The sequence below is a fragment of the Solea senegalensis genome, linkage group LG1, assembly GCF_019176455.1.
Source record: "Solea senegalensis isolate Sse05_10M linkage group LG1, IFAPA_SoseM_1, whole genome shotgun sequence".
NCBI classification, from domain to species: Eukaryota; Metazoa; Chordata; class Actinopteri; order Pleuronectiformes; family Soleidae; genus Solea; species Solea senegalensis.
Genome location: NC_058021.1, coordinates 25,794,334 through 25,816,278, shown reverse-complemented (window position 1 = coordinate 25,816,278; position 21,945 = coordinate 25,794,334). Strand labels below are relative to the sequence as shown.

The 21,945-nt window shown below is 41.9% G+C and overlaps 1 protein-coding gene across 4 annotated transcripts in view; it reads left to right on the top strand.

The window, feature by feature from the left end:
• The window catches only part of sema5a (sema domain, seven thrombospondin repeats (type 1 and type 1-like), transmembrane domain (TM) and short cytoplasmic domain, (semaphorin) 5A), a 118,036-nt gene that overhangs the window by 32,229 nt on the left and 63,862 nt on the right, over positions 1–21,945 (top strand). For all 4 annotated transcript variants that reach the window (XM_044031845.1, XM_044031820.1, XM_044031828.1 and 1 more), the window contains exons 3-5: positions 9,924–10,023; positions 12,753–12,798; positions 21,427–21,489. In XM_044031845.1, the coding sequence (XP_043887780.1) occupies positions 9,924–10,023; positions 12,753–12,798; positions 21,427–21,489 (209 nt within the window). The remainder of the gene's footprint in view (positions 1–9,923; positions 10,024–12,752; positions 12,799–21,426; positions 21,490–21,945) is intronic.

Genomic DNA, 21,945 nt, shown 5'->3' with positions numbered 1-21,945 from the left:
TTAAAGTGCTGTTTATATGCAGTGTTAAATACTGTGCATTCAAAAGGCTGAGAGGTTGGTTTTGTTTTGCTATTAATAAAACTACTCCAGAGGGAAGTAACCAACTCTAACTTGCAGTGGCTGAAGTACTAACTGAACACTTTTCCTCCAGTCTTGACACATTTAAGGCTCATTTTATTAGACTCCTACTAAAATGAATAAGGTGATATAGCATAACTTTAGGTTACCAACCACAGCTAATGAATTCTGAGATACAGCTGCAATTTCAGGGCAGCAATAGTGAAGGTTTTCTTTTTCTTTTTTTCTAAAGTGATAATGGAGGCAACATTTTTCCCCTTCCTTCCTTTTCTCTCCTTTTCTTTGTCCGTCTTTGTTCCTTCCCTGATGACACAAAAGCAGACAACCTTGCTTGCCTTTACTTCACGGCTCTGCCTTTTTCTTTTTCTTTTTTAGACACAGTATACACTGCATCAGATTTCATTGTCCTTAGCCTTTCTCTTACATTGCATTTGAGCAACTAAACTGTAATGAAATTCAATCAAATTTGTCAAAACACACTATCAAATGTCATTGAGCTGTATTCAATCCAGAAGACGCTCGGTCAGTTAATCATAAAGCATTCTGTCTAAGATGAAGTTCACTGTGAGGACCAAGGTCACTGCTCGTATCTCCAGTAACTGCCCTGCACAAGTCCTTTCTACCCTCCCGTGTTTTTTTGGTTTTTTTACTTTGTGTATTTCCCCAGTATTCACCCTTAGTGACCGTGGCACTTTTCCCTCTGCGCTAATTGAGTGCAATGATGATGACTAACTGCTTAGCTGACGCGAAACGTTCTCACCTTGTGCTTTCTGGGCAGGAGGACCACACAGCAGCCAGCAGGTCAGCTGTGGTCAATGCGTTTGTGTTCTCTAATGTACCAGAATGGCCCATTAAGCTCCGGTGGCTTAATGCTTTGGTTGAAATATAGGCGCATTGATAAAGACGGTTGAGATTTCACTAAGCAATCAGACATGGGTCACTAACACAAAGGCTACTGAGAGGAAGAGGAAGGGACTCGGCAGCTTCACTGTCTGTGGTTACAGTGCTTTTTGGTCTCACTGATCAGTTGTTATGTTCCAATGGCCTCAAAGCAGAGGGGTGCTCGGTTTAAAGACTCTGCTTCAATGGAGACATATTTTAGTAGTCGTAGTAGTACAGTAAGTACTCTTAAATGTCACTGCTGGAATCACAGCAAAGAGAAAGTCTTCATTAATGATCTCCAGGAGCCTGAAGCTTGAGGCCGTGTTCCTCCCTGAGCTAATAAACTACATTTTGATTCAGTAGTAGTTAATTCCCTAAAACATGGATTTTAAAAGCCTGACACTGTGGCCAACATTAAACAGTTAATGTCTGCTGGATATACAGTTACCAAAGGATTGTGTAATACTGCAATAAATGTTACCAACGTGATGATTCTCTTTTGTTCACCTGAGATAATGATATTATCATGAAGTGTAGGTCACGGTAAATCTTAAAATATGCGTGTCAAGGTTTCCCAGACACACATGGTGTCTTTGTCTTATGTTTCCAGTGCTTCACCTTCCAAATTCCCAGAGATATGCGTTTACATTCGTCATTCACAAGTCTCTGTGGCTTGCTAATGTCAGTAATGGGATGCTGTTGATCAGTCTATTCCCACTGGATTTCCCGTGAGAATCAAAAATAGCACGACCGTCACCTGATTTTCCTCCTGCATTTGGCAGGAGGTTGACCTATTATCAACATTCTCAGATCACACTGTTGTGCTACTGTTGGTTCTTGAGTCATAGTGGCTGACACCTGGATGAAATTTCACGGTTCAACTCACTCCGAATTGCACTCTGTCATGCCACTAGTGTTTGAGTTTGCGTTCGTACTCTTTTGGGAGTGTTAGGTTTCAGTGTGAACCACAGCGCTCACTGCCACACGCATGAATTCAAACGATAAAAAGGTGGAAGCATTTCTCCTGAGAATTAGATTTCAGTGAAGCAGAAACATACACTGTGTGCATAAATACATTTCATTGGCTTGTTAAGTTCATTGTTCCCTAAAAGTTCACTCAAAGTTTTCTACGAGCTTGTTTACCACCTCCACTTCAGTGAAGTTCCCCTGCTCATAAAGCTCGGGCACACCGCAGATGACTGGATGTTTTTCTTGTTGTCATGTGGGAACACAAAAAGGTTCCTTTTGAATCAAAGGTTTATTATTATATTAACTTTGTTCCATCCTAATGGACAAGAATTAGCAGAGCAGCTGCTAAATCCCATTTTCATTCAGTTTCTTTCATTGACTAATTATATACTTGAACACTTCAAACAAATCTCCGAGTTGCACAGTATACAAAGCTTTTGCAGACTAACAAATTATAGACCTTCCTTTTCTCTCAAAAAATGGCAAAAAAGCTGTGAGTCATTGCACGGCATGCACACACATACACTTAGAGAAGAGAAACCTTAGACCTATTATCATTGTATTCATGAGTCATTGTGCTCCTTGTAATATAGCGTAATCCCTGGTTATGAAGAATGTGAACGTGTCATCTGCAACCATGCATGAGAGCACGACAAACACTAGGTTTACACTTGTGGATCACAACAATACAACACTCACCACTTGACACTGGGCAGTTCTGAATGTTCTGGACGTACACGGTCCTATGAACAGAACAGCAGTTTGAGTTCTACAGTACTGAAGTGTACAATTATTTAAAGGAAATATGCCTTCTTCTCGATTTTTCTCTCTCAGGATGAAATTACAGAAAGTAGTCACTGAGCTTGGCGTAGAACACTGGAAGCAGTGGTAAACAAACCATACTTCGAAGAAATCTGTGTTGAGTGATTCTGCTTTTCTAAGCGATTACAAAGTGAATCTGCAGCCACTCTATTGCCATTGTTCAACCTGCAGAAACAGCCCACAGACTCTGGTCTGGCAGAAAAGGAGTTAAACAATGCAGAGCGTGGCTTGTTGTCATGAGAAGCCAAGGTCAAGGGTTGAATGAGAGTGTTCCGGTCACAGTCTTTGGCTCTATGTGATTGTGGCCTGACTGTGGATGGGTGTGCCCCACATACTGTAGGTCTGACCCCACTAGTGGTTTTCTGTCTTGGCACAACACTTGGCTGACAGAACTGCTACTGTGGTGCAAGGATGCTGAAGTCTAAAGACTGTTTTCTGCTTTCTATGGTGGTTTCAGAAATGTCGGGTTTCAGATTGCTCCAAAATGCTCCAAATGTTTGCCCCAGAGGTGTTCGCGTTCATGAAAACAGGTCTGAGTATAGCTGCAGCAGAGGTGGAATGTCAATGTGTCATTTACAGGATAATTATTACTATTATTTTAGTCGGAGTGTTGATGGAAAAAATTGTGTTTGCATTCCGAGATGATATTCCTGTATATGCAACGTTAGTTCAAAGTTCAAATAATGCCGATTAATTAAGTGTGGCATTTCACAAAGGGTTCCTGTGTGTTGTCTTGAAGCCTTGAAGAGGTTATACACTGCTGTGTAAACAATGCCTGCACAGGCCGAGCCAAGGGCCACGTCTCTGAGGAGTGCAACAGGCAGACTTGAGTTTTACAACCTCAGACGGAACTCAGCTTTTATCATCCCTGAACGGCTAACACGTCGTTAGAGAGAGAGCGGAGTGAAACCACGGAAACAAACAAATGGCCTCATAGCATTCATAAACGCAACAGGCAACAACTAGTATCACGGACCTTATAACTGGCCATTTGGGGATGATTCTTACAAATTTAACACCCTCAAAGGTCTTTAAAGCTGAAATTCCGAAACATTAAACCTGCTCTATTCATGTCCAAGGTCAGCTACGTTGCAGCCATGTTTTACTTTAATGCCCGACAAGCTGCCAAAGAAATGAAAAAGGGCCTGTTCTTATTTTTGGATTTGTATACACCCTTTTAACCAGAGGCTCCAAAATACACAGATTTAAATGTTTTATTGCACATTTATTTGTGGCTTCACAGTGGTTTCTTTTTGCATGATTCACTTTGCTGCCCCCAGGCCACAAAACCGCCACGTTAATTTGAGTTGTAGGACCTTCAGCTGTAAAACGTGCATGTTTTTTTTTCTTTTTCTTTCTCCGAAGAACAATAATGGAGAGAAACCCTTGAGCGCGGAGTCGTGTTTGAAGGTCTTACACCAACGTTGCTTTTGTCTTTAGGTTTCCTCAAACTCAGCAGGCGTTTGTTTCTTTTTGGATCACTCCAAAAAAAAATTATTTTCGTGGGCTTAACTCGACCAACGAATTGCCATTCTTGTGCTGCCAATTACCACGAGGCAGCATTTGGTGTGAAATGGTGCTGCCATTTCTGTAAGCGCTTACTGCCACCCACTATTTGCGCCATTCACAGAAAAACCATTCATGTCTCAGAATTGGTTCCACATGTTGCCATCATTGCCGGCCCGGCAGCTCTCTGTACGAGCTGTAACGTTGAGCGGCGGCAGACTGGAGACTGGTGTGGCCTCTGATGCTGGGTGTAAATATTTATCTATCCTGTCATTTTGTCTTTGTGTCAACTGCAGCGTGTCAGAGAGGGGAATAACAAATGGGACGTGAGTGATGGGCTGTTTTTTTTGAGGAGGAGGGCGGAGACAAGGGTTAAAAGGATAAGATGGGACAGAGTAGAAGATGTGTGTGTGTGTGTGTGTGTGTGATTATGCCTTTATTTAATCTGCAGTCTCCTGATTCTGGCAGCTGCTCTACAAGCATGTCTGCTGGTAATGTGATTACATTATCCCATGCATTTGAAGTGCAGCTGACATGAACTCATGTTAGAGCCCAACTGAAATCGAGGAAGTGTGTGTAATGAATAGGACTGGTGTTTTTAAGGGTATATTTATCATGTGGGGGCTGTCCTGCCGTTTCCTTCTCTGCAAGGTTAACAATAAGGGTGATTTGTTGGCTCTATATGGGATCATAAAATCCTCGCTGGGTGCCCCTAAAATTATTACAACCCACCTAAACACAAATAAATATCACGCGATGGATCGCCACCCAAACCACTGTGATTAATCTCAGTGGTGGAGCTAATCCAGTATCCTTCCAAGTCTTCTCAAGTGTGTCGCAGACTAGCATCATCATCATCATCAGACGAGGATCTGCTTACTCCCATGCATGAGTTAGGCTTTTGGACTCTCCATATATTCCGTTGCACAGCCTTGGGAGGCCCCATCCACGCTGGATATGAATAGTTATGAATAGTTATGAATAGTCCTTGGCCTCGCCACAAAAGACCATCAATCCTTTGAGAGCTGTTGTGTTCAATTAAAACCTTTTGGCCCCGTCTCGCACACTCCAACAACTACAGACGTGCACACACGCACACACTCCATCACCCGCTTAGAGAGCCTCCCCGGGTGAGTCAGGGAGATTTATGGGGAGAATTTGGGTTCGTCAAGAGGCGTCTTCCCTCGGGGGTATTGCAGCTATATTTGTATGCCAGGGATCCTCTCGATGGCGTAAAAAAAATCCTGTGGTGTCAGAGGAATGGCACAACCGACATTTTCTGTTGGTTCCAGATTGAACAGAGCAGCGGAAATTAAATCTTCCGGATTAAGTTGGCCATGATAGTCCAGGTGCTTGTTTCTCAGCTTCTAATGTAAATGTATTAGGCGTGTAAATTCCTATACCGGCTGCATAATTGTGTCTGTTGTGCAGGGAGACTTGAAAGAGAAGAAAAAGGAACATGCTGTTGCGTACAGCATTGATGATGCTGTATTTAGAGAGACAGATTTTGGTCCCTCTGAGCTGGAGGAAGGTGTTTGGAAACTCCCAGCTTCGCACTGTGTTCGTCTTCATTTGCCACAGGAAACCTGAAGTTTTTGATTCAGTCAGGGGAAATATGCTTTCATTTGAAATGCTGGCGGACAGGTGTGAGTGAAGAAGCAGATAATGTGTTTCGAGGAGGATATTTAAGCTGTCCTCCCTCTCTCGCTCTCTCTCCATCTTGTTCAGGTCCATTTGAAGGCTTCCTGACAATTTTAAAACAAGTGCCTTTGAATTGTTTTGTCTGGGTTTAGCTCACGGATGCAGTGATGAATGACTTTGATCCACCGTAGCAGCCATTTCTAAAAGTTTACTCTTTGCTCTCTTCAAAATACTAATTTATCAACGTCTACACAAAAGGGCCAAAATGTGGTGGTGAGTTTTTTGGAAATCTGACCTGAATATACAGTACTGCAGGGATCCGTTACTAAGACCGTGGATCAGGCGTGCGACGAGCGATGGAGAAAATACGTCACCACAGTGATTGATTGATCACCCGCAATTTAAGCTATCGGGTAACCTGATGGTAGACAGGCCGTCCTCATCGCTCAGCAACTACCCCATGCCTGTTATTCGATTGGTCAGGGGTTAATGGGTTGGGCGCCATGATAACAGGCATGTTGTGTATAAGATGTCAGCGTCTGTCTAGAATATCTCTCTCTCTCTCCCTCTGTGTCTCTCTCTTGCTATGTGTGCGTTCAGTTTACCAAACTGGAAAAGAGGAGCTCAATGTCCACAAAAAAAGTCCCAGCGTCATCAGTCTTCAAGGGTCAAGCAGAGTATACGTCATTATTATTTTCTCTCAATCAACATTACATTTTTATTAGTAATAAAAAAAAATCAAAGGACTTCCTTCTGAGTCATAACATAAGAAATCCACATTTCCCTATATTGCAAAAATCTCCTCTTGTGAACCAAGGTCTCTACGTTGGTATTCTTTGATCACTGTAAAATGATTTTTTGAATTACCTTTTCAAGGAAGCACAGGTTTAAGCCTCTTTTTTTCCCTTATTCACTTTTCTCTTCGTTCAGTAACAGGCAAAGACATTATTGGGCAAAATATGCCTCCAATTAAATTAGTTTTTGTTTGTTTGTTCTCTCAACTTAGAAATAGAATAATGAAAATGAGTTTAAGTCACAACATGTGACTGTGATGTCACATGTGTTGAAGGAAACTACATTATGGGAACCCACAATGGGTTTTGCACATTTAAACATGGGGAATGAATGTTATTATATAAATGATGAGTAAATGCATACAAATGTGAGTGCTGTGTTATTGAATTTAATGAATTAGTAGCTAATGTGTGCTAATTTTAACATCTTAACACAGTGCATAATTATTGTAGAGCACTATAGAAATTTAAATAATAATGTTAAATATCAAGCTGCAATGTGTCACAGCTATTAAAGTGCAAGTTTGTCTGTCTGAAATTAAAAAAAAAAGGGAAAAATGGAAATGATTCTGAAGTTGTACTTAGTAAAGCAACTGACTGGAATAATGAAATGTCAAGCCGTGATAAAGGTTAATGATATCAGAAGCTTGCTGTTGATGGCAGGTACACGGACATCCCACACTGCTAATTACTTTTAAGTGGCCTCCACTTCTTCAGACTATTGCAGACTCGTGTGTGTATTGGTAACAGACAGTGACACAGATCAACAATGTTTAGCACTAATGAGTAATAAACCAGCATCTCATTCACAGGCTATGTTTACAGGTGAAAATTTTCTTTAAATTGATTAAAATCATTCTGATCAGAATGCGTTCAAGGGATGCACGATATTATCGGCAAATTTTTTATCGGATACCGGCAAACACGCCAGGATATCAGTATCGGTTATCAGCCCAAGCGCTCCCGATATATCAGCATATCAGATATCGTCAAAAAGTTCAATTTGATTATGCATGCATCAAGCTTTTATTCAGAATAAACCATTTTCACATTCATAGGATTGTCTGATTGTCTGGAAATGGTAGAAGGAGCTTCTTTTGTAAACTAACTCCATTAAAACTGTATTGATTATTTCTCCCTATATTTCTGCTAGATCCCTTGCTGTGCACCCACAGTTTATTGTTTATTTTCCCTCCTTTCTCACACCTGTAACTTGTATTTCTGTTAATAGGGCTTTTTGTTGTTGGTTTTTGTTTTAAAAAAATTGACCTACATCGTGTTCTCCAAACAATACTTTTGTTTTGTTTTTTCCTCTGTTCTCCGTAATGAAGCTACAGCCTCAGCAGTTCATATTGCTCCTGTGTTCGATGAACGAGCGAGAGGGCAGGACATTTATATCCAATCCAAGCACATTTACTTTACAACCCTACAGCCGGGAGTTCTTTCAGCATCTTTAATAAGCAATCTGTTTTGGCTCCAGACCAGTGGCAGGTGCTGGTCTTTGAAACAGAGTAAGCTCATTTCAGGCCCAGTTATTTATACATAAATTCTGTGACCCTATTGAACCAGCTGGTGTCTTTTCCAGCGATTTGACTAGTTTCCTCTCAATGGCCAGCAGAGCATTGTGCATGAACAGAACTGTTTTAAGCAGGAGAGGCCCCTCTCTACACCCGCTGATGCCACTAAGGACAGATTTCTGTAGTGCGTCGCTTTCCTCATAGGCTTATCTCAAGGGTCTGTTGTGAGATTTGTTAGGAGAGACTCTGCTGGACAATGTCAAACCAGACCACATCAGTCTCCGAGAAGATTTGGTCGTATGTGTACGACGTGAACACAAACTTAAAATCCTTCAATGTCATTACAAGCGTGTTTGTGTGTGTCATCATCCATGCTCTTATCATCAAAGATCTTATCAAACGTCAGCAGGAGGCTATCATAATTGTTTGCCACAGGGCTCACTATCGGGGATGTGAAATTCCATCGAGTAGGAGCGTCTCTGGCCAACCTTGAACGTCCTGCAGACTTGAGAAAAGACGTCCTCTTTGTGGATTTGGGAAAAAAAAAATGTGGCAAACCCAGAGAGAGATGCAAACTAAAATTCTCATCTCAGACGAGCATTAAGCTCCCTGAGACAGCACCACATTCAGCCTGTGTGCATAGCAATGCACAAACATTGCACAAGGGGCCAGTGGTTTAATTTTGGCCTGAGGCCCATTGAGAGATGAAGCATTGCAGGTTTGTGCCACAATTTTTTCCCTAACATTTGGCCCTGCATGGTTGGATTTGAAACTTCAAACACACACTGGGCATCTCGCCCTCCTGACACATCAAAAAAGTTCAATAAATCGCTCCTGAATTTTACCTGCATTATTCACGTATCGAACAATGACAGACAGTTATTCACCAGACATGCGGAAACAGGAGCGGCCTGAATTTCACCTTTGATATTAGCAGAAACAGTGGCTGCAAAAGCAGTAAGTCATTTTGGATTCAATGGAACATACCAGAAAACACAGCAGATGACCGAAACACTGAGCTTCGATCATCATGAAATGAATTCCAATCATGCTTTAATTCCATTTTATTTGTGTCTATGTAAGCAAAGATATAAGATAATCTGCTCTGCAATTGTTAAGACCAGGCCTGGGGGAAAACCTAATTTTTTTTCACAAGAGTGTGGAGACTAACCAAACCATTTTAAAGATATATTAAAAAACAAGCACAACATGTCTGCAAGCAGTCTGTGTGAGTGGCTCAAGGGAAGTCCACTGCAGCTGGGATGATCAGACCTCCTCCACTGGAAACCTCCTGTGCAGGACCAATCAGCTCCCAGCATCCACCTACACACCTGCACACCTGCAACCCGTCACACACTCACATGCAGACACACACACACAAGGAATAAGCAGCAACACTTGAACTGTTCTCCTGGCTTATCTGGAGTTTAAATGAACATTGTATGCATTATAAATATGGGCTGGAGTCTATGCTTTTTAAATGTAGTTTCACATTCAGTTGAATCAATGAATGTCTTCCATACAGACATAGTGGAAGGAGTTGTAGGCTTGTTGTTGTTGTTGTTGTTATAAACCTGCTCTTTGAGTGTCATGTGAGGAGTTACAGCAGCCCTTTGAACACAGATAATTCATCAGCACAGACCTGTCGTCTGCGGTCATAAAGTCTCCGCTCTGATTGGCTCACTGTTCTTGTGTCCTGTTGTCTCGTCTGCAGAGATGGAGCCGTGGATCTCCAGGTTCAAGGCAGAGGGCACCGTGGATTACTCACAGCTGACCTTTGACCCCGGCCAGAACGAGCTGATCGTCGGCGCCAGGTAAACCTAAGTTTCTTTTCACGTTTCTTTCTCTGCAGCTGGATTTGCCCTCTCACACGTGCAGCACACATTGAAAGATCGCCTGTGTCCGTGATGTAGTGTTTTGTTGATATATAGCTTGTTTCCAGTCCTGTGAATTCGACTGGTGTTTTTGGCATCGAGCCTTCTATGAGCAGAAGCTCTGGGATCTTGTTGTCTCTGTTGGTTCTTCACCAGCTGCATAATAGAAACCGCATCAACACAGCCTTTGACTTGCTAGAAACACAGATGACAGGGTGTTGTTCCTTTAATGTCATTTGGACATTTTGTATTCTCACATTTAGCTTCTGCAGAGATATCTAGATAAATTTAGGTACGCTACGCAGTGTGTGTGTGTGTGTGTGTGTGTGTGTGAAAATGCATCTTCGGTCTTCCCTCCTCTCTTTTTATGTTGTCCTGTCTTTGATTCGTCCTTTTTCTTCTCTCCCAGTGTTTGTTGGTGCATTGCATGAGTTATAGTCAGCTTCACTATAGATGTCTTCAAAGAAGTCGGAGAACAAAAGTTGAGATTGCTTCCATGTATATTGTCTTTGTCAAGCCAAGAGTGTGTGTGTGTGTGTGTGTGTGTGTGTGTGTGTGTGTGTGTATATAAGAGAGGGATAGAGAGGGAGGGTGCATATATTCACGCTGGCTGATTTCAGATGAAGTGTGCGCTGCACTTCTCTTAATGGCTTTAGTTGTCAATAGAAAGAAACTCAGTACAACGTGAACAGGAGATAACAGCAGGAAGGGGAGCAGCAAAATAAACAGAAACAAAGTGAGCCCAGGGAATTTACTAATGTACCACTGCTGCGGGTACTTAGCTGGAAAAGACTAATCAGGAAAAATGTATGTTTTACTGTCATGACAGATTAAAAACAGGGGGTTGACTAAGTGAGTAAATTCACTGGGAATGAATAAATAAATGACATTGTAATATAATTATACTGTACATATGTATATGTGTGTCTTTTTCTGTCTGTGTCTTATTTTTAGCTGTAAATCAGCCAATCCTATCAACACCTATAATCTGCAGCACTCAAAAGATCAAACAAGAGATTTAGTTCAATTCTCTGTGTTGGCTCTGCGTCTCTCGAGTCTGACTGTGAAAGATGATGTGGCTCGATGGATGGCTGCAGGCTGGCTTAGAAGTATGAGTGATAATGGAAGGAAAGAGGGATCGATGCAAATATCAATACAGTAAAACAGGGGAGCCGCGGCGACGCTGAGACTTGGCTGATAGCCACTCTTCAAGGGTTTGATGGATCGCTGCAGCGTGTGTGTGCACGCGCGAGTGCGTGCGCACGGACACGCTTGTGGAGTTTAACTTCAGGGTGAGATGCAACCGAAATGAATAACAATGCTTGCTTTTAAAAAAAAATGACAGTTGGCAGTATGAGATGTGAAATATGGGTTGTTGTTACGATTATGAATACGTTTTTCCAACATATTCCAGTTAAATCTCAATTTCAGTTTATATGTTTGCATTGTGCTTGTAAAAAAAAAAACTTCAGTACATCATAAAATCCCAATAAACAATGCTGTCAGTCCTAATTGCTGGGCTGCATGTGATCTCACTCAGATAATGGGACATAATGGTTTTAGTAGACAGTGTGAGACATTAGGCTGCTTGATGGGATATTTATTATTTTCCTGAAAAGTTAGAAATGCCCATTGAAATGTTTGTGCCTTGCAAATCACTGAGCTTCAGGCAAGGCAGGATATGCACTAATTAAAGCTCTTACGAAACCTGAAGTTAAAGGATGAGATTTTGCTGTATCGGGTCTGTTTTCCCTCCAAAGTAAAAGTTGAAGGGTCTATAGGTCTGTATATGACTGCACTGGATGGATGAACACTATACCATTTGCTGTATTCCTCGTGTGGTGAATGCAAAGGACTCTCTTTTTTTTTTAGTTTCTATCCCAATTTTAATGGCAATGTCGCAGATGTTGCAAAAGTGTGTTTAAAGATTTTAGGGACTACTGCTGCATCTGTGGGAAAAGTTGTATCAAGCTGCACAAAATCTGATTAATTACTCCAAGTGACATCACTCGAGGCAATGTTGGCTGCAACACTGCAAGTTTGAAAATGAAAGAAATGTGTGGAGTCAGAAGAAAATAAGCTCACTAGAATCTCTGTTGTGTGCTCCACATATCTGTTTGTGATTACATGAGTCATAACTTTCAGCCAAACGTTCCCTCACTGAACCGTTGGTGGTTGAGTTTGCATTTCTGGGTACTGTAGGTGCCAGGTTTTTGACAAAGAAGATGAAATAACTGTGAAATACAGCACCATTTACTCCAGTCCAGGTATTTGTTGCCTCGAGATAGAAACATGCCAACAATGTACCTGACCACCGTAAGATGAATGCACCCACAGGTGCTCAAATGGGCCCATGCTTTTGTTATTTCAAATGGAAAAATGACTACCGCTTGGTTTGCAAGTTGAAAAGAAAGTTGCATCACACTTGGCGCCGCTTTGCACCTGGTGTAAGATAAGGCCTTGTGTTCCATTTTTGGAGGTGGAGATCCCTTTGAACTGTTGCCTCAAAAGTTAGGGAGCGCGATGATGAAAGTGCCGTCGAGAGAACACATAAATACTGAACACAGCTTTGGCCTTTGACCAAGCATGTCTTAACATCCACACTTTTCTTTGCTTAGCAGCAGAAAATTGGTCCATTCGCTGACACATGTGCTTCTTTTATTTTCCAGAAATCACCTCTTCAGGCTCAATCTGGAAGACCTGACACTCATCCAGGTGAGTCTGAATCTTCTGGGTGAATGTGTGCTTTTACAGTTGCCCTCAGACCACTGCCTGTCTCCAGGACACACACAGCTAGTTGTGGCATGGCGCTGCCAGCTCCCACAACTTGAAGCTGTTACAGTAAAAATGGTTTAGCATTACACAACAACTTCCCATGTGGTAGAGTGGCAGTGAGTTTGGTCGACAGCGCTGTGGGTTAATACACAGAGAAAGTGTGCAGGTATAAAGCTTGATACCCTCCATTTTTATAACAGCCTGAGACTTAGTTAAATGTGTCTGTTCTTCTTGAGGAGTAAAGGCAAATACAACCCCATAGACTGAAGCAGATGTTCTAGAATGCTAAATAGAAATGAAAGAATTATACGTTCTTGGATTTGCCTTCTGCATGTTGTGACATGTTGAAGGTTTTTGTGCAAAAATGCACATAAATAGCTGGAAATTCAAGGTAGCAATTATGCTTAACGTTACTTAGCAATTATACTTTACTTATCAGTGTGTCTTTCATCTCCTTCTCCCAAATGTTTTTGTTCTATTTTTTTCCTCTGCACCTTCTTATTTTGCTTCTTCTTCTCCACTCTTGTGTGAACACACATTCCTCCATGGAGTTAAGAGTTTTGCGACTCATTGAGTTGCCATACAAGCGCCGACACATTGAGGGGTTTATTTCTACTTGGTAGCAGTGAGGCTCCTTCGGTGGTTTAGACGACTCTTAATGTCAGGCATTTACACCCTGTAAAACCATGGGAGAGGATCAGGAGAGAGAGAAAGAGAAACACAGGAATGAGAATGACTGGATGGAACAAAAGGGAGAATAAAGGGAGCACGGCTGATATAAATCCACTTGGAAAGCAGAAATGAATGAACAGTCGGACAAAATAAGAAGCGTAGCTGAATTTGTTGGATTGAAGGGGGCTGAGAACGACACGCACACACAAAGGATTCGCAGCACACAGACAGAGGGAAGAAAACTGAAAAAACACCCCCACTGAGAGACGAGGAAGCATGCGGAGTCAGTCTATTGTGGCCACGCACTGGGACACAGATGCTTTTTAAAGATGCTCTTTGCCGTCCGTGCACCCAATCATCCCTCATTCTTTATTTCATCCTGCATTCGGCTGGTGCTGCATATTCAGCGAGCAGTTTTCACCAACCCAATCAATCCTTCCAAGATGTCTTCTCTTGAGAGAATACTACCTGGTAATCCTTGCCAAGGCCTGGGGCTAATGTAAAATAGCCCTGTTCACTAGCCCCTGCTTTGCATTTGACTGAGTCAAGTGGAAGGTGAAGTTCAACTGCTGAAGTTTTAGGAGCACAATATCTTTGGCATGCACCTCTCTCAGGAGTTTCTTTCTTTGCTTCCTTCTTTTGCATTGTGGCATTAAGTGGGAGATTTAATTGCACAGAGATTTGGTTGCCGCTGTGGCTGGGTTTACATGTATTTGTCTTTGTCATTGTCCCTGAATATGAAAGACTTGCCAGAGCAAACAAAAGAAAGTTTGAGAACAGAACTGTCTTAGTTGTCCATTGCAATTTATTCCGATTGCACTGATGTTCCAAAGAGTTGCATGAGGCTCTTCTGTTGTTTTCTCTGCAGAGGGAAAAAAAGCTAAAAGCTACACCCACATTTGTCTTTGTGATTTCACCCCATCCCCATGCATCAGCCCTGTCAGATAATGCTCAGTGGCAGTGATTTGTTCCTGCATGGTTGGCAGCTCAGAGAGGGAGGGAGTGTAGGTTTGACAGAGCACAAGGCTTTGTGCCAGTCTAATGCAAACAGCCTATAATATACAAAAGACCTGGATGTAATTACCAAATGATTGATAAAGGGCCGATCTCATCTTGAATGTACATGTATGGGGCTTTTGTGTCGAGGGGAGGAGGCCACCGTGGACTTCTCCTGCATGAAAGCAAGATGAATCCCACCCACTCTTTCTGCACTTGGTTCAGTAATTTTCAAGCTTTCTGCAAAACAGTAAATGAACTCAGATTACCTGGTCGTCCTGCTGTTGTATTGTGGATAGTTTAGAGTGTAGTGACACTTAGGGCGGCAGCTAAACACTGCTTTCTTGCACATATCGAGTTGAGACCCAGAGATCGATATAGTCTGAGCCCCCGAAACCGTAATCTCCTCTGTAAATGCCCTGCGTGCTTGGAGGTAATAGAAAAAAATAGAGGAACTCAGGAATGCCAGAAGTTGGAGAGAAAGAGGACCTTTTGTTAAAAAGACTTGATGCTGAGCCAACTGAGAACTTTAATGCTGTCATTGCCTGCGTGTCTTTTGAGGCCACCCCTCAGATATGCTCTTTTATGTCCTGGGAAAAGAGAGGGTTCCCTCACTGAAGAGGAGTATAAAGGTCTGTCCGAGCAAGGGTTTACAACAACAGAGCATCACTTTCAGGATCAAAGTGTAAGATCAAGCATAAGTGGGAAACCCTCCACATTAAATGAGCTTGTTAGTATGTACTCATGCTGAATGATAAATGTGAGTGGAAAGACTCAGCCAGTCCTTCTTATGGCCTTGATTGGAGTTAATATCTGCTTCTAAAAGGTTGTTTTTCTCCTGTAGTCCTCTACCTGTCAACCTTACCATTATCCCCACTGATTAAGAACAAAAATAGTCTCATCCTTGCACTACTTTCATATTTGTGCAGTTCAAGTAAAAAAAAGAAGAAGAAAAAAGTAAGACAAGGACAACGAATGAGACAGTTAGGCCACATCCACATGACTACATTTTCATTTGAAGATATCAGTGATTGTCCAGATGAGTGTTCTAGCTCCAGCACCTTACCTAACAACAGGCCATTGAGCACACATGACCATTCAGTTACACACGTGTGTTCTGTTGTAAACTGGAAGCTGAGTCTCTAATTTGCAGTCGAAAGGTGAAAAGTAAGAGCAAAGATTTCTGTTGAGAGACTGATGACCAGGCAAGCGTTAACGAAACTTTTCAGTCACGCCTGACAAGAACCATTACCCTTTCTCGGTCTCACTTTCTATCGGTCCAGACTGAAACGCAGCCGAAAATGGGGAGCAGCATTTTTTAACTTCTCTGTTTTCAGGACACTCAAATTCAGAGTTAGCGTGGATGGCAGCAGAATGTTGTGTTTTTAAGCAAAAATAGGGTAGTGTGGTTGTCGCCTCACAACTACCAAAGGAGTCGTTGTAAAAAAAATCAGACAGAGAATAATATCCTTCCTTCACTTACAGGTGTACCCCACTTTATACCTCCCATCTGTTCTTTATTGTCCTTCTGTCCCCTCTGTCCCTTGTTCTGCTCCCTGCCCTGGCTGCTGCCAACCTTGGGCAGGCGAATCAATGCTGGCATCACCATTATGCACCTTCCATGGCTCACTGTGGAGTGGAGACAACCACTGATGAATTGGGACCTTCTGCATTTGCATTGTATTCATTTCTGCATTGTGTTGGCAGAACTGATGAATGGCCATTCCTGCTCCATGTTCTTCTCAGCTTTCCTCTCTGCCTGTGTGCTTCCAACATAATGGCCTTTGATGATGTTGTGATGTGATCCCTTTTGCCCCTTTCTTGTGGCAGCATATTTGCCCTTGCACACATGCTCAAATCAGAGACTTCACACTTTAATGCTTGTCCTCAAAGACCAAAGTGTTTATTAAGTCGTTGGCAAGACAAGTTGAGCAAAGAGGAAAAAAAATAAAGAAAGAAGAAACACCGCTTTAAAAATCCAATATGAGCCCGCTGTTTCCCCCGATGAATCAAAACAGGATGCAGACGATGAGTACCAACAAAAACAGTGTGGCCCAGCGTTAATCAGTCAATAAGCATGGGGATGAGGAGGCTCAGTGGCATTGTTCGCTATTCAATACTGCCCCACAGCAGAATAGAGTGGATATTTGCTTCAGTCTCTCGCTCTCTCTCTCTCTCTCCCCTCCCTTCTTCTGCACTGGCACATGAAAACACCATCCATAACAGCTCCTCTTGGCAACAGACACTGTGTGGTGTTGAGATGTATATTGTACCAACGTTTTTCTCTGCTTCGCCTTGTATTGTCATGTCGTAAAGAAAGAAGGGGACTCCAAAGAAAACAAAGGGCTTTTTCCTCTATCACCTGTTGTATTTCATGGGCACGTCTCTTGCAATTACACTTCATCAGACGGACAATTAGCCCTGCTAATCAGTACGTAACAGCAGCTATCCTCCACAGTGCTGAATCCATTGCTAATTCAATTACTAGAACCCACTAACGTGGCCATTTAAATGCATAGAATAAAAAGCAACAATGGGGTTTGAGATGTAGATACCAGCGTCCTCTGCGATATCATGGGGTTTGATGGCCTGTTTAAGCAAGTGTGTGAATTTACTGTGTCGCAGCGACAGCGGGGGGTCACTCCAACTGACTTAAGGTTTTATGGGGATTTGATGATATGTGTCGTGACTCAAACCCATGCATTTGCTCCGCCACAACATCAAGAATGTGTGCATTTTTCAACAGCTTACATCAACAGACATCCTGGGTTAAATTGTAGATATTGCACCAGTATATCAAGAGGTAATATTACAAGTTGTGATCCTGTAAACAATTTGTCCCGCTCTGGCTCTTATAACCCACCATCTTCTTGTAATGAGACACACACACAGCCAGTCATTTCACAAAGTGAGACAGCTGTCAGCAGTGGGCGTGATCTCTGGACACTCGTAATGCTAAATGTATTAATGTAGTCAATATCATGTCTGGAAAAAATGCTGTTTTGGAATTCAGCTCCTAACTCCATCCTTCGACCCACTGACTATTTCCCTCTACCCACACTGTCTCTTGCCGTGACTGCCTCCTAAGTTGGACTCTGTTTTCTCTTTGTTGGTTTTTTGTTTGTCTCCAATCTTCCCTTCAATGTCTTTTCCCCTTGTCTGTATCTCGTTTCCTGCCCACCAGCTCCCCTGGTATCTATCCAACACCCACCTTGTGGTGACAATAGCCCCTCAGTGTAAAAGTTGACATGATGTTTGAGTACAATGGGTTCATCTCTAAGGATTATGTTCCATTTAGGGAACAGTAGAAAGGGCAGACAGACGGAACATAACAAAATTCAGGATATTTTTCTCTTCTCTGTTTGTTTCCCTGAAATAAAAATTCTCTGTTTATCGACTGTGCCAAACTCCCACCGCCTCTCTCTGCATTTCTGCAATTTCTCTTAATCACACTTTATCGTAGACTTTCCAGAACTGTTACAACTGTGTTTCTTATATTTGCAGTTTTAACAACACAAGTGTAAACAGCACGAGTCAAAAGTCATCCAACATGGCAGAAAAACACACCGGCATTGTGACAATCGACCAAAATTAATCAAAACACAAAGACTCGGCATTGTTAGTCGTAAACATTTGTCACAGTTTTACAGAATCACATTTATTTTCTGTTTCAATGGTGATCAACTTTGTGTATAATTGTACTGACGCTCATTCATTTAAGTGTTTTTAATGACATTTTGAGTGTTATCATTTTTAGTTTCGATCTCCGATCTTCCTCACCCTCGATCAGACTGTGCCTCCATCTCATCCAGCATCCTGAAACTAATCTTTTCATTTTTTTCTTTATTTATTATACATTTCATAGTTTATTGAACTGATTTCATTTTCTTCGAGTGTCACATATTATTTTTACCTGATGGCTAACATACCCATCTGGTTTAGCCACATTAATGTTTATCTGAGAGCACTCAAGTCAGAGTTCTGCCCTGCGATATAAATGTCACTCAGTAAGATTGAACATCAATACTAATACTTTATACTCATGTAAAAGTGACACTCTTTCATAAATGATGCCTGCTTATAATTGCCATCATATTTTTTCAGTGGAGCAGAAAAATGCTGTCAGATATTATCATTACAATGATGTCATAACTGATAGAATCTTAATCTTTTTAAATAAATAAATAAATATATATATATATATATATATATATATATATATGTGTATGTATATATGATTTTATATACAGATTTTCTTTTTTCTGTAGCTAAAACCACCTGGCCTAGCTCACCACATGTAATCCCAGTCCCTCTGTGATTTTCTCATCTTCTTTGTGACAAGCCTCTCACTCTCCTTAAGGCAACCGAGATGCAGAAAGAGGTTTTGGGTGAGGCTGATAATGCAAAGAATGATTATTTAACGGCAGTTTTTAAGGCAGATTCATCTTATAAGCACATTGGCTGAGCAATAGCATGTTAACGAGCCTCTAATGTTTCTTAATGACATCGGTGCTTGTCTTTGCTTGGCCGTGATTCCGCTCTTTAATCTGGACCATTTGAATCAGCGCAGCCTTTAGTGCAGCTTTAGTGTTTGACGACACCTTCACTTACAGCCATAGTATGAGCATTTAAACATTCTCACCGTGATGGTAGCGATGGAAGGAGAATGTCTAGTATTGAGAGAATTTGTTTTGAAGCATTTTTGAATGATTATTGTGATTGTGACATAATCACACCGCAATGATAAAAGCAACCACTTTGCTGCCATTAATGTGAGCTCAAGCTGTAATTTTGCAATGTATGGTGACGGATTTTTACACCCAACATAAATGAGTAAGGCCTCTGGCCGTTAACAGGATTTCTCCCCTTATGTGATGAGTGAAAGCACTTTATAGCACCTGTGTGCGTGTGCTCTTGTGTGGGAGTCTTTGTGAGGACCAGAAAACCTTATAAACCATAGGGAGTGAGGACATTTTGGGAAAGTCAGGACAGGTCCTCACATTCTGTCACCCCTTAAAAGGGCCCTTTGAGGGTTAAGACTTGGTTTTAGGGTTTCATTATGTCCATGAGTGTTCTCACTATTAATGCTGCTTAAATGTGTGTGTGTGTGTGTGTACCTGTATGTGTGTTTTTGTGAGGACCAAAAAGGAAACACACACTCTAAACTATAGGAAGTGTGGACATTTTGAGAAAGTGAGGGCATTTTGTTTGGTCCTCAAAACTTTAAGCTTTGAGCTTTTTGGGGATTAAGAACTGGTTTTAGGGTTAGGGTTAGGCATTCAGTTGTGATGGTTATGGTTCAAGTATGGGACGAGTGAATGCATTACGTCTGAGTGTCCTCACTATGAATGGTGTGCCAGTGTGTGTGTGTGTGTTGTGCTGGTTGTGATAATGTGTGCGGTTTTTCTGTGGTGGGTGCACAGCCTCAGAATAGCCTGCCTTCGCCTGGAATGTGAACTTGCGCTTGCACACACACACACACAATCCAATCCAGCTCCCATTAACACCCCATATCTAATCCTCTCTGTATAGTACCACACACCCACAGCTCTCTCTTCTACTAAGCTCACACCTCTTACTGCCTATTTGATGTGTGTGTGTGTGTACATATAGATGTTTCTGTGCCTTACAGTAGGCTTCTGGGGCAAAAAAAAAAGCTAAGGTCTTGCCATAAAACAGAAGAAACTCCCAGGGCCTTCACAAAAAGGAAATAAAAGAAGTTTTTTGAAAGTGCTGGGGGGGGTTCAGCTTTCTTGTCCTGGCATAAAATAGTCCTGATTCCAAGGTGAAATCTAAAATTCTCCTCCAGTTAGCGATATTTACCGTATTCCCACTGAGTGGAGTCCTTAGGCTCTGGCCACTCGCCAGGTTATTACTGCCGGAAAAGTTATATCTCTAAGAAGCTGGCTCGTTCGACTGTTGGAAACTCTTTGTGACTTGGTGTTAAGTGTATTATTGCAACAGCCACTTTGCTGTTAAGTATTCCTCTCTCGGCCACCACAACAGTGCTGGTGGGAGTAACGGCTACTTCTGCCTGTCACTATCGCGCGAGTACCTCAGTGGCCCGGTGCTTTCCCGAGGCCATCTCTCATTTTATAAATAGATAACTTCTATCATTGAGGAAGCCCCCAAAAACCCCAACCCCCCCTCCCCAGAGGTTATGCTGAAATTAAATTGTCGAAACAGGAGCATGGACGTGTCTTTACCCTAGGATGAGACAGAGCAAGGTTTTAGTATCTTCTTATTTCTCCCCCTCCTGTTGTAAAAATGTAAAAGCCGTCCTTCTGTTTCTTGCTCACATGTAAATTGCATTGACATCCCACTCCAGGGATTCACCTGTTGTGTGTTAAGATCCTTCCTTTTCCCTCACACATAAATCAAACTGGCATTTAGCTCTTCGCTCACCTTCCTCTTTCCTTTTGAGAGCGCTGCTTGATATGTACCTTAATTGGATTCTGTGTCTGTACGTAATGTGGCTTTCAATCCCGGGTGCAGTTTAAGTGTCGTTGTGCAAGTGTGAGACGAAGAGAACAGCAACAATGTTATATTAAATACATTTACAGTTTGTTTCTGTCATGATCCATTCCTCGCACAAGAGTCAACACACGGCTCTCAGTGCTGCTGACGCCATATCAAGCTCATCAGGGTTTTGTTTTCTGTGTTTCCCTGTCCTCTGTGGCATTTTTATTGCTGCTCTATTTCAGACAAAGTCACCAGACATCAAAATGACTTCAGAAAGGTGGGAGTTTTCACCACAGTCGAGAGCCAGGCATTGTCTTGTTTGGATTCCCAGAGTGGCTTTCAAAATGGTTCTTGGTGACATGGCGCCAAATGTCTATGATGTTTGCTTCTGCTCGATGGTTTATTGGGAGCTTACACTGCTTTTCTTTCTCCCTGCAGGAGGCGGAGTGGCGCTGTGATGAGTTCACCAAGGGAGCCTGCTTCAGCCGTGGAAAATCTGAGGTGAGTTTAAGTGATGACCGAGCCTTTGAAATGTCACAATGTATATAGAAAAAAAACAACTGTTTTCTGTCAATTAGGTGTGGGTTGGTTTGAGTTATTTTAGTTAAAGTTATTTCGCTAACAATATACAATTGCATTACATTGATATACTGCACACTATGTGTAATAGATGCAGCTCAATAAAATATCTTCACCTGACTTTTTATGTCTGAAAATGTCAACATATTTCAGACCTAACGCCTTGGTTGTAAAACAAGTATCCACAGCCATGTTAGTGGCTCTTTGGGACTGCATTTATGCCCAGTGGGAACATTGGACTGCCATTACTCGAGCCAGTAGTGTGTGGCTAAGAATTTAATGTCTAAGTGTAACTTAAGGTTATCCTGATGACATAGCAAGAGAGGTCGTCCAAGACAATGACTACTTTAAATCAATTTAAAAAAAAAAAAAAATGGA